At 44.2% G+C, this 12,273-nt stretch overlaps 1 protein-coding gene and 1 long non-coding RNA gene across 5 annotated transcripts in view; both read right to left on the bottom strand.

The window, feature by feature from the left end:
- Nucleotides 1-893: 893 nt before the first annotated feature.
- LOC147602676 (uncharacterized) lies at nucleotides 894-2,146 on the bottom strand. The gene is made up of 2 exons (XR_015265765.1): nucleotides 1,552-2,146; nucleotides 894-1,361 (listed from the first exon to the last, which is right to left on the bottom strand). It is a non-coding gene; the product is annotated as an uncharacterized LOC147602676 (long non-coding RNA).
- Nucleotides 2,147-3,055: 909 nt separating this feature from the next.
- LOC147602671 (calmodulin-binding transcription activator 2-like) overlaps nucleotides 3,056-12,273 on the bottom strand; it is a 175,226-nt gene continuing 166,008 nt past the window's right edge. For all 4 annotated transcript variants that reach the window (XM_086797727.1, XM_086797728.1, XM_086797730.1 and 1 more), the window contains 3 exons: nucleotides 4,841-5,438; nucleotides 4,365-4,670; nucleotides 3,056-3,369 (listed from right to left, as the gene is read on the bottom strand). In XM_086797727.1, the coding sequence (XP_086653853.1) occupies nucleotides 3,271-3,369; nucleotides 4,365-4,670; nucleotides 4,841-5,438 (1,003 nt within the window). In that variant the 3' untranslated portion in view covers nucleotides 3,056-3,270. The remainder of the gene's footprint in view (nucleotides 3,370-4,364; nucleotides 4,671-4,840; nucleotides 5,439-12,273) is intronic.

The raw sequence follows: 12,273 nt of genomic DNA, 5'->3' as shown, positions 1-12,273 counted from the left end.
AAAATCATTTGAGTTGTAGTGAAAATTATTAAATGCATATATGTTAGCATATATAGTAAGTCTGGTCAAAGATATGGACCTTCCAAATCTACATTTTTATAAATTTGTTTCACCCAGATACATTCTAAAAATGCTACTAGAGCCTCCATATTTCAATTCACTAAGGATACTTCCACATAACATGAAAAGATGAATTCGTTGATGCAAATAAAAACATACATTGAGGGTGTTGGTAATTCTTGGATTACAAATCACTATTTTGTCGTCTCAAAGAGCAACATGGGGAGAAAGTTTGGGTTACAAAACTTGTCACAATGCTAGATCCCTCAAGTTTTAGTGCAAATGAGCCCTTGAATCATGTAAGATTGATTTTAATTCAAGGGCTTTCCTTTGTGCCTCTCCTTTCTCTCCAAGCCTATTTTTTCCCTCTTTTAGGCCTTGTTTTTGTTACCAAGAATGTAGGTTATGGATTTTCATTGAATTCTCGTACTATAAATCAAATGTACTGATAGTATATTTTGTGATGGAGTTCAATGCATAAGAAATAGGATGCAAAAAATAACATGTGAAAATCCATCATAGATAACTTGGAAAACCATTTTGAAGGTCATAACTTAAAATGATGGAAAAGTGTCCAGGGACACTTTTATGTCCTGTTGCCAAACTAGTGTTAAATTAAATTAAAATTGCACAACTAGCAAGTTACATGCATGTTTTTTTCGAAAATAACCTATGTCTAGATTTATCAACACTTTTCACTAAAAAGGTTATTGTGCAAAGTGCTAGTTCTTATGTAAGAGTGTAAGAGAGATGAGAGCACGGTCTCCTTCACCAAAACGAAAGTGTTAGTTCCTATGTAAGAGTGTGAGATCATCATCATCTTCACCAAGTAATTCATCTCCTAAAAGCTCTTATATTTATGCAAATGGTATCAAAACTCAACCAAAATGGTATCTCTAGAGCTGGGCATGGAAATGCTCCAAACTCTAACCAAATTTAAGCCAAGAGATTTCCTACCGGACAAGCCAGATCTACTAGCTCTCAATAGTTTGGCTATGATGTGCATGTTAACCAAAAACTCCATGAAAGAGAATGACCAAGTAAGAGATTAACTTGAATGTAAGCAATGATGCAAATACATCTCTCTCTTAATGACTGCTCGAGGTTCCAAATACTCAAGACTAGATGCACAAGGGTGCTCAAGGATGGAATCCTTGAAATTGCCGTTGGTCCTTTAGCACTTTGCTTGTATGATGTGAGCTCAAGCACTTTGGTTGTGTGATGTGAGCTTAATTAAGCAACCACTCCAAAATGCCTCCAAAGATTCCTTTGCAAGACTCCACACAAAAGGGTAAAAAGTGCTGATCCAAAAGAGAGCAGATAGATAGATAGATACTCACTCATGCATGCAAAGTTTGCAATATGCATACTACTACTTGGAGAGATGTCCAGGCCAAAGGAATGCAATGCAAGAGCAGGAAAAGGATATATATATACATATATATATATAGAGAGAGAGAGAGAGAGAGAGAGAGAGAGAGAGAGACTTACCAGACAAGAAATTAGTACACGTAGAAGCAGCAGCCTAACTGGATGAGCGTCACTCCCTCCATTCCCCGTCCTTCCTTGCAATCACCAATGTACAGCATCTCTCGAAAAAGCTTCTTGTGCTGGTAGAATGTGCTCAAAACTCCGTCCCTGTAACCACAATACATACTAGCAGCAGCAGCAGCAGCAGCAGCAACAACTGGATATGAGAGCACCAAGTGTACATGTACGCTTCTAATATCACCCCACACACCCACCCTTGGAGTTGGATTACTGAGCGGATGCCCATAAATACTTTTTCGTAGCCGAATCCGGATTAGTAGATGTCCATAAACCGCTTGTGGAAAGCTTCACAACCCACTGTTATAGACATATCACATGAGCTCTCAAGACAGTTGATTTCAGCCATATCATGATTTCAGCTTTCCTTTGACGCCCAATTCATCCCGAAATAAGATCAATGTATTCAAGATGATCACACCTTTCACAGTAGAGAGCTTTACACTCCGGACAAGCCGTGAACTACTATGCAATGTAGAGATTAGGGAGCTGATTTGAGAAGAAAAATCATGCAAAGAGTACAACTAAATGCTAATCACTAGAAATGATGAAGGCTTCATATGAGCATACAATGCTATTCTCAACAAAAGGATCCTATTGTGTGAAAGCAATTTTCAACAAGCTGTACGCCATCACACTAATCGTGCTCTCTCGTTGATGAGCACAATTACACATCTATAACCTCACATTGTGTCGGACTAACTATATACCCTTCAAAAGAAATAAGAGATGTCCAACCTACTAGTTTGTTTTCATCAGTTGGTCTCTCTATGCCGGCGCACATCCCTCATGTTCATACATCATAAATATCAACAAAAGAGTTGATTATCAAGACACATATGTACTAGAAATTGAACCTCACAGATTAGATTTTGTATCTACCAAAGGCATTTACAAAAACTAAATCTTCATATTTTGACTATATAGTTTGACCAGGAAGATATTTAGAGATTTTTTCGAGAAAAAACTTTGATACTTAAGCACAAACCAACCCCCCCCCCCCCCCCCCCCCCCCCCAAAAAAAAAAAAAAACCAGCAATAGATATTATACCACTTGTACAATGAACTATTCGAAAGATATCACACTTTCATTTCTAGTTACGAAAGAAAAAATATGCATTTTAACATGTGTGCTTGGGGCATATATGCTAAGTCAAAAAAGGCCAAGACGAAACACTATATACATAGACTAATAAAGAACAATGCTATAAGCTCCAAACATCAAGTAACTGAGATGATTCTCTGTGTCATTTTGTTCGTGAGATGATTGTGTTTAGAGAGAGAAAGAATGTGAACAACCCCAAAACACAGAATTGTGCATATTTCAATACCAAAGCTCTTAGCATAGATCATTGAATGGAGCATATAGTTCACCTGCTGCATAAGAGTAGTGGCCACAAAGGATGGAGGAAAGGAGAGGGAGAGTAATGCAAATTAGACCAGAGTCTTTGACTAGAACTGGCATTAGCCTCTTGCATTTACTTTCACGATGTACACTTGATCTGTAAGTTAGTTGGCATTTCTACAGGTACACTTGATAATAATGTAATTTAAAGCTTGACACGTTTTGTTTTGAGAGCACAGATGATACTTATACCTCTTAAAGTTTTGCAGAAGAGTCTGCAGCAGGTTTCCACTCAAAAGTACAGCCAATATTGCACTTCACATGTCTGTCATGGGCATAGAGGAATCAACTTCATCTATCAAATTTTTCTTAGAACAAGAGCTGTCTTCACACAAGTGCCCGCCATCCAAATGAGCCTACGGATCAAAAACCATCCATGATGTGAGCAAAGAACAAGACAGTAGCTTTACACAAATCAGTAGCAGCAATAGCATATATGTCGCAGCTGATGTGTTTGGAAGCATCAAGTGGACAACATCTTATGTGCTTATTCTCCATGAGCAATGTATTCGATACAATGTATGCAAAGGATGCCAAGCAGCAGGAATTAGAAACTAGATTGAGATAGAAGCATAGTCACAAGAAACATTTCATTTGCTTCACGATTCATTTCATTTCGTTTTGCCTCATGGACAAAACAAAGAGGTTTTGAAGTGACAACACGTCTGATCCAATTGAGTGAAATTAAAGGAAAACATAAGAAAATTGGGTGTGAAAATAGATGCGATTAAGGTTGAAGGTATGAAATTGGAATTTATAAGTAAGAAATTGTCAATGATTGGGTGATAAATTAGGTGCCATTGAGGTTGAAGCAAGAAATTGGGATTTATGAATTGGAAGAAAGTGAGGAATTGAAGAGCTAGTGGAACACTTGTAAAAAATTTCAACAATTGTTGGATGTGAAATTAGATGAAATTGACCAAGAAGTCGAATTTGGACAAAACGGTGTTTCGACCTTTGAAGTTCAAAGTATGAAATTGCGATCTAAAAATTGGGAAGAAGTGAGAAATTGAAGAAGAATTTTCAATAATTGGATATGAAATTAGATGAAATTGACTAAGAAGTCAAATTTGGGTTCGGTTCCAAGAAACATTTTGTCTATTTCATCGTTTTTGTCTTGGAAATTGAGATGGAGAGGAGAAGGAAGTGAAAGGAAAGAAGAAGATGAGGAGAGGGGTAAGTTGTGAAGAAAAAATCAAATGTGGAATTGGGCGAAATGGCGTTTGGCTTTGTTTGGAAACGTTTGGTCCGTTTCTTGTTTCGTAGGGATAAAATGGGTTTCCACATGTGACTGTGTGCCACAGAAGTTTTCCAAGCATACACACACACAAGTCGAATCTCTGAGAATTACCTTCGCCATCCGGAAGCCATTAAGGAGTCGTCGATACTGTTCTCTTGCTTCCGGAGATTTAACCATGGATTGCACCCGTGCCAGAGCCTTTTCTAGACCTGCCTCTATCTGCTTCCTCCCAGCTTTCAAAAAATCATCGTCCCCATCACTATCAAGTGCATGATACTCAGCTGGAGGTGTCCCTTTATGAAAACCTCGTAAGCCTCTGCCTTTCCTGCGCCACCGCAAAATGGCTTTTTCCAGAATTCCAACTGACCAAGTAATCTTTTTATAGTGCTGGCGTACCTGGTGTCCTCTGACATGTGCCTGATGACCAATAAGTTTAGATTAGTTTCTGCACAACTATTTCTAAACATCTTGAAGTAATTTTTTTATCTTTGTGTGGAGGTTGGGTGGTGATGGTATATACAGAAGAGAGGGGGAGGGATTGAAGGGAACCTGCGTTCCAAGAACTTAGTCATTGTTGTAAGGCTTACCTGAATTTTCACAACACGCTGGCGGAAAAGAAGGAAGTTTTTACGACCTTTCCATCCACGGAACTTCTGCTGAATACGGATAGCTGCAGACTGCATGTCCTCTGCCCTGGCACTTTGAATAGGCTTGGGTGGCTTCTTAGCAGCAAGCATATAGCATAATTGATGATCAGAAATTCCATATTCATCCTCTTCCACTTTCTCCTCCTCCTGTCTTTTATAGAATGAAAGTACCCGGAGAGCTACTTGAATGCGGGCTGCTGCCTGGGTGGCGTTCCGCATAGCAGCAAGGGAGTCTTGCATAGAACTCTGGCCCTCTGATCCAAAGAGACTAAGCTTGATGCTGGTCCTCTCTGAGACAGTCTCAACAGCTTTTCGATCTGCCATGGGTGTAGAAAAACTGCCCAGTTTACAGTCCTGAACGGTTAATGAGGACAAATGACTGGTAAGAGAAGACTCTGCTAAATAACCGGCAATCCCTTTATGACCGCAACTGGAAGCCAAATCTGCAGGTGTCTGCCCTGCCAAGAACTCAGGTGTGGGGTCTGTCTTTACTCCTGGGTCAGCTCCAACTGCCAGAAGAGCCACAACAGCCTTTTCTCTATCCATACACAAGTAGAACGATTAGAAACTTTACACAACAATCACCATTGATTCAATTTCAACAATATGGAGATATCAGTCAACACACAAAACACCTTCATGTATTCTTGGCGTATACATCTTTTGGCCTTTACTGTACTGCTAAAGATTACAAGTAATCAATTATTTATTTATTTATTTTCCTTCAAAAAAGAGACTTCTATTAAGTAATATAAAATCATACAAAGGGAGATCTCAAGCCAAAAGATAGAATTTTTGTAAATCTCTTGATATGGAACCCCAGTTCTAAGACGCTGAGACCGGAAAATTTTAGAGCTCACGAGTAATGTCACCAAAGTTGGTTTGCAAAGCAGGGATGAAAGAGTGAGAGGGTAGCAAGATCCAAAAAGAGGTCAAAACCACGCACCCACCCACCGACCGACCCACCCAGCCACCCACCTTTGCTCAGGCCCCCAAGGCAGCAACATAACTCTCTCTCTCTCTCTCTCTCTCTCCTCCTTGCCTGTGGGAAGGACTGCAGAGTGACCTGGAGGGATGGCCCCGAGTCTCCAAGAGAAACTCGAGGCCCTCGAGATGGCAATGAAGGCACTAATCAAGGAGAACAAGAAGACATCCGATTCCAACCTCAATGAGGTGGAAAACAAACTACATCGGCACGTCATAGCTCTTGAAGCACGGGTCACGAACCTCGAACAAGAGAACACGGCACTCAAGGAGGAGGTGAGTGCATTGAAAGTGGAAATGGTAGCCATCAAGAATGCTGAGAAGGAAGAAGGGGAGATCAATGACAACACTCTCACGGCCATCAAAGAAGAGATCTCCAAGGAGATCACAAAGGACATGGAGGGAAAGCTCGAAGCCAAAAAGTCAGGATGGGTCGAGGTGGTGAAGAAGAACATCCGTAAAGAAGTGAGGGAGGAGACTCAAAGGGAAGAACACCAAATCATTCACACCACCATTGAGGAGGAGAAGATGAGGCATGCCCGCCGCCTCAACATTCGAGTCACAGGTATAGCCGAGACACCCGACTCCACTCCCGAGAAAGATGGACAGCTTCTATGCATGAAGCTCGGCTACAAGGAAGAGCACCCTCTCCCCTTCACCAAAGCATGGAGAGCCGGGAAAGACTCAACACGCAAGCGAGCCCTCATCCTACAGTTTGCAGGAGAGACGGAGAGGGTCACCTTCATGAGGAAGAGGGTCATACTATGAGGTTTAGAGGGAGCTCCTATTTTCTTGGATGATGATCTCACGAGGATGTAGCTTGAGCATAGGAGAACTTGCATGCCACGAGTCTTACACGCGAGGAGAGAAGGCAAGAAGGCCTTCTATCGAGATGGTCGGGTCATTATTGATGGCCGGCCCATGGATTAGCGGTTTGGGGCCTATGGGACACAGACCAGGCAACTGACAGAGATACACATGGCAGTATGGAACTGTAATGGTTCACTATGGGTGCAGCCTGGACGACTGGAGCATGTTATGGTGGGGAGAGACATCATACTTCTGACAGAGACACATCAGAGCCCAGAGAGAGGGCTACCTCGAGTAGAGGGATTCCAGTGGGAGTCAGCATATAGGAGGACCACACGCCAGGGTACCTCGAGAGGGTCGGGGGGAGTAGCAGTCCTATTCAGACGAGAGCTACAGGGGAGACTGAGAGTGGTAGCACAGGATCCAGAGGCCAGATACATGTGGATCAGCATACAGCTCTCACAGGACAGGGTTATATACATAGCTCTATGTTACTTTTCTCCATCAGGATCCTCCTATGTCATTACAGAGGACATGCCACAGGAGGAGGAGACAAGAGCCTCGCCATACACTTGTCTGTCAGAGGAGATTATGCATTATTCTACACTAGGGGAAGTATTTCTTACGGGCGACTTCAATGCCCACACACAGAGCAGACAGTGTGAGGTGTATGACTATGATGACATGGAGATCCTCCACCCTGTGGATCCAGAGGAGATAGGGGCTAGTCGGGCATCAGAGGACACTGGACCAGACAGAGGACATTATGGGGACCACTTACTAGAGTTGGGAGCCAGGCATCGTCTCGTTATTTATAACGGGATGTTACAGTGGCCGGGATCAGGAGGGCTGACATGCTTCCCACATGGGGGTCATACACGGACCGGAGGCACGGTGGTAGACTACATTATGGGGTCTGTGGAGGCATCACAGCTTGTCACCTCATTCTCCATTCCACCTCGTCCTATTGGGGCAGATCATACATACTTGGCATTTTTACTAGCCGGATCACCAGTATCACCAGTCCCCCACATACCGACGCCACACACTACCATCTACTTCACACATGACATGGCAGACATATACATTGGCAGAGTAGAGGATGGACTCCTACTCATGGATCCCCTGGCACCTATAGATACCATTACAGCCCAGCTGGCATCACTCCTACACACGGCTGCATTACAGAGCTTCCCACATCGTGTACACTCAGGAGAGCCTGCGAGACCTGGGACTATGCCCCAGAACAGATGGTATGATGACGAGTGCAGAGCCCTATACTCACGGCTCCGCATACAGAGAGCCTTGGGAGCCATCACAGAGCAGGAGTCGAGGAGAGAGATGAGGAGACTTACTCGCCCGCAAAAGGCGGGCCTTCGCAGAGATACAGGAGCTAGAGATCTTTCATTTCTTCATGAGTAGAGATAGCCCTGTCTCATGGCGGCACTTCAGAGAGCCCCGGACCCCGACACCTATTGCAGACCCACAGACATGGCACACATATGCAGAGGGTCTATACCATGCCCCACAGCAGCCACCTATACCTCAGCACCACAGGAGCCTCGACCTACCACAGCTAGCTTCTTTACCCACTCGATGGTACAGGAAGCTATCCGCCGCCTACAGCATGGACGGGCCGCCGACCATATGGGCCGGCAAGGTGAGCATCTCATATATGCAGTAGATTCTTTAGCTCCTTTTCTTGCAAACCTGTTTAACAGGGCACTAGCAGAGGGTTTGCCTGCGGAGTGGACGATGCACACCATTGTGCCGATTCACAAAACAGGGGATATGCTCGATCCGAGCAACTACAGGACGGTTATGGTTGGCCACGTGCTGGCCAAACTCTGTGGTGCATTGCTGGAGCAAGAGCTTAGCTTATATGCTGAGTGAGCAGGTTTACGCTCATCAGGGCAGGCAGGCTTCAGGAGAGCTTTCTCTACCACTGACCATGTATTCACTTTGAGATGTATGATTGATCAGGCCAGAGTGAGGAAGAGAAAGCTCTATTGCTCCTTTATGGATTTCCGCAAGGCATTTGACACAGTACCACGAGAGAGGCTCTTTCAGCGCCTATAGTCTCTTGGCATACCAGCATATATGACATGGGGCATTTATGCATTATATGAGCAGGTTTTTGGGCGAGTCAGATGTCCAGGAGGTATGTCTGAGACTATTGCTAGCACCATTGGTGTGAAGCACGGATGCCCACTTTCCCCCATGCTATTTGGGTTATACATTGATGAGGTGGCTGACTTCATTACACGGGGAGGCGGAGATGGAGTTGATTTAGCAGGTACCTCAGTACATATTATGCTCTATGCTGATGATATTGTATTAGTGTCTAAGTCTCCAGGTGGTCTACAACAGCATCTACATGCACTCAATGATTTCTGCACACACAGGGGTCTTACTGTGAACCTTGGGAAAACCAAGGTTATGGTCTTTCATACATCGAGACAGGGCAGGAGTCAGCTGACATTCACTCTCGCAGGATGCCAGGTGGAGGTGGTGACATCATACGTGTACCTAGGGGTTACCTTCTCTGCAGCAGCCACACACTTCACCATGGGTTCAGCAGCCAGAGCTAGATTGACATGGGGATATGCAGCATTGGCTATGCAGCAGGAGACAGAGGATCATGGTATGCACAGGTCACACATTGGTTCTCACAGCATGGCCTAGACATGGATCATCTACCACCATTCCAGTATGACAGGAAACAGGATCTATGGCAGCTCTATACACGAGAGACATGGATATCGCCTACACAGCCTCTTCCACCGAAGATGCTATACTACAGAGATCACTTCATGAGTATCACTGATGATGGATTTATAGAGAGGCCTAGATACATGGAGGGCTTTTTACCACACGGCTCCCGAGTGGCTATTGGTCAGCTCAGAGTTTCATCACACCGATTGGAGATTGAGACTGGCAGAGCAACACGGATCCCCCGAGAGGAGAGGGTAGGCAGATTGTGCAGAGAGGAGGTGGAGAGTGAGGAGCATTATGTATGCAGATGCAGAGCATATACAGCCATCAGAGAGAGAAATCCCATTTTATTCAAAGAGCCACATTCCCTACGCCAGATCTTTGAGGTAGCAGACCAGCGCATACTGGGGAGATACATTCTAGACATACAGCGCCACAGAGAGACATTATTACAGGCTCAGACAGCTCCAGAGGGGGGGCGACAGACATAGATTACTACATTTTTTCAGAGATCCATCCCCCTCCCAGCCCCTACACGGCAGGGAATTACTCTCCAGAGAGCAGAGACACTTAGAGCCCGCAGGAGACAGAGGACACCTGGCTTTTGGACACCACGCCTATACCAGAGAGAGATGACAGAGATCAGAGCTCAGTTTCACAGAGAGGGTGCGGAGCGACTGGCTCGCTTCAGAGCACACCCAGGCATGTTCTTCAGGGAGCTGTGGACACCCCCTTCACTGATGTATACCATTTTATACCCCCAGTATGGTATAGGATGGAGCTAGCTAGGTTGCATATCATGATTGTATACTCCATGCATATAGTTTTGCATTCTCAGTATGGTACAGGATGGAGCTAGCTAGGTTGCATATCATGATTGTATACTCCATGCATATAGCTTTGCATTCTCCTAGTAGTAGAGCTCCATCCCCTGCACACCCAGATTCAGCTTTTTTTTATTCAGTACTTTTTCATTTTGTTGGGATGACAGAGGATACCCCATACAGGTACTCCGATTTGTCTCATAGGCCGAGTTCGGTCTTTTGGAAGACGTTAATAAAATCTTTCTTTCTTTCTTTCTTTCTATTGTTCCACCAACACATGGTAGCAACAATCTGCAAGAGAGCACGTAGGATAAGAGAACACTACACAGGGTATGTGATCTTGTAATCCGGTTCCTCCCTCCTCCTACTTGCTTCCATATTAAAGCATAAAAGCTTTACCAATTGCAAGTAGAGTCGATGACAGCGGAAGTCTTCGCGATGGAAGTCCTTGGAGTGATGAGATCTTCGATTTGTGGCATTTCTTCGTAACAAAAGTCTTCAAGAGGATGAAGGGAACCTTGGGAAAGCTTCCCCTATGGTTCAACTTGAAAAAGAAGGGCTAAAATTAGAGTTTTCAACAAAAAGACCAGAAATTACAACATTAAAGAGAGCTAGTTTGCTAAAATTCAGTCATTGGGAGTGTGTAGGAGAGTGATTAGCACCCGGAAACACTCTTGGAAGCTTGGGAAACACCTTAGCAAGCTTGGATATGGAGTAGGGAAGGAGAAAGTGCAAAAAATACAACCCAAATGCCCTCATGAAGGAGGTGCCAATCTCTAGAGAGAGGAGGAGTGAGGTGGTGAGTTGTCCAATGTAGGTGGCAGGCAAGTGCTTTGTGGAGCAAGCTAGAGTGGACACATGGCTGGTTACTCCCTTTGTACAGAGGGGATAAGGCTTGGGCGGTGGACATTGGGTTTCGTCCACCTCGAGACATCAGTGTGTGTGAACACCGGGCTGGTCATAATTTATACGTGAGTTTTGGCTGCCCAAAACTTAATGAAGTGTGTACACACTCACTTATAAATGAGAGCTAACTCCTAAGGCTAGGTTTATGACCAATACTTACCACCTTTCACATGCCACATAACCATGTCAGCAAACAGTTTCCACCAAGCATTTCCGGGCATGTACACAGAGGCACAAGTCCCAACGGAAAGCCAAGTCCACAATATCACATGAGTGGCATCAATCCCCGGCATATACAATTGCCATGGACACCAATCCAATGTACATACATGAATGAAAAAGCACGGGTGGACCAATTGGGTGGCCAAATGGTGACAGAAGCTCCTCCTTTCTCGCTTTCTCTTTTCATTCACTTTCCATGATTATGCACTTCCGACCCTCTCCGCGTGGTACTAATCCTCTCCGCATCCTAAGGCGGTCCTGCAGGACCAACTCCTGTAGACTCTACCGCTAGAAGCTCCATGCCTTCCCTTTTCGACCCATGTTACTTGCGCTAGACCTTGGTGACCAAATTACATTGAATCCTTAACACTTTCAATCTTTGTCCCGAATCATAATTTAAATAAAGAGACCAAACTTCTCAACTCAACTGCCAAACTAAGGTGCCACCAAGGATTCAAAGCAGTAAGCACAATCTATATGTACAAGTGTTGCACTTCTTACGACCCCTAGAAGTACAAACTAGTAAAGCATGTGATTCATTGGCCTGATATGATGACACATCATTACGTAGGTCATAAGTGTGCATGCTTGTCTGTAGTTAACGAAGTTCCTAGGTGACATCTATAAACCTAAAGATAGTGTGATGTGTAGCAAGGGCGTACTAGCTGGGAGGAGGCACGTGAGTAACTCGACGCCCGGAATCACTGGTATATATGGATGGGTGGTTAAACAAGGTATACCATGCTAGGGTGTTACATCCTTCTTGGAAGACCTTTTCGTTGTCTTCTTCTTCTTCACGTTTTTGCATGTAGACTGGTTTTTCGAGGGTTAGGGTTTGCTGTCCTCTCTTGGGTCTTGATCGACTACGCAAACCTTTCCAAGAAACTCAAAGAGTACCCTAACCCCGTGTTG

This window comes from Cibotium barometz, chromosome 66, assembly GCF_041138505.1.
Source record: "Cibotium barometz isolate CiBa-2024 chromosome 66, ASM4113850v1, whole genome shotgun sequence".
Classification (NCBI taxonomy): Eukaryota; Viridiplantae; Streptophyta; class Polypodiopsida; order Cyatheales; family Cibotiaceae; genus Cibotium; species Cibotium barometz.
This window is presented reverse-complemented; position numbering and strand designations above follow the sequence as displayed.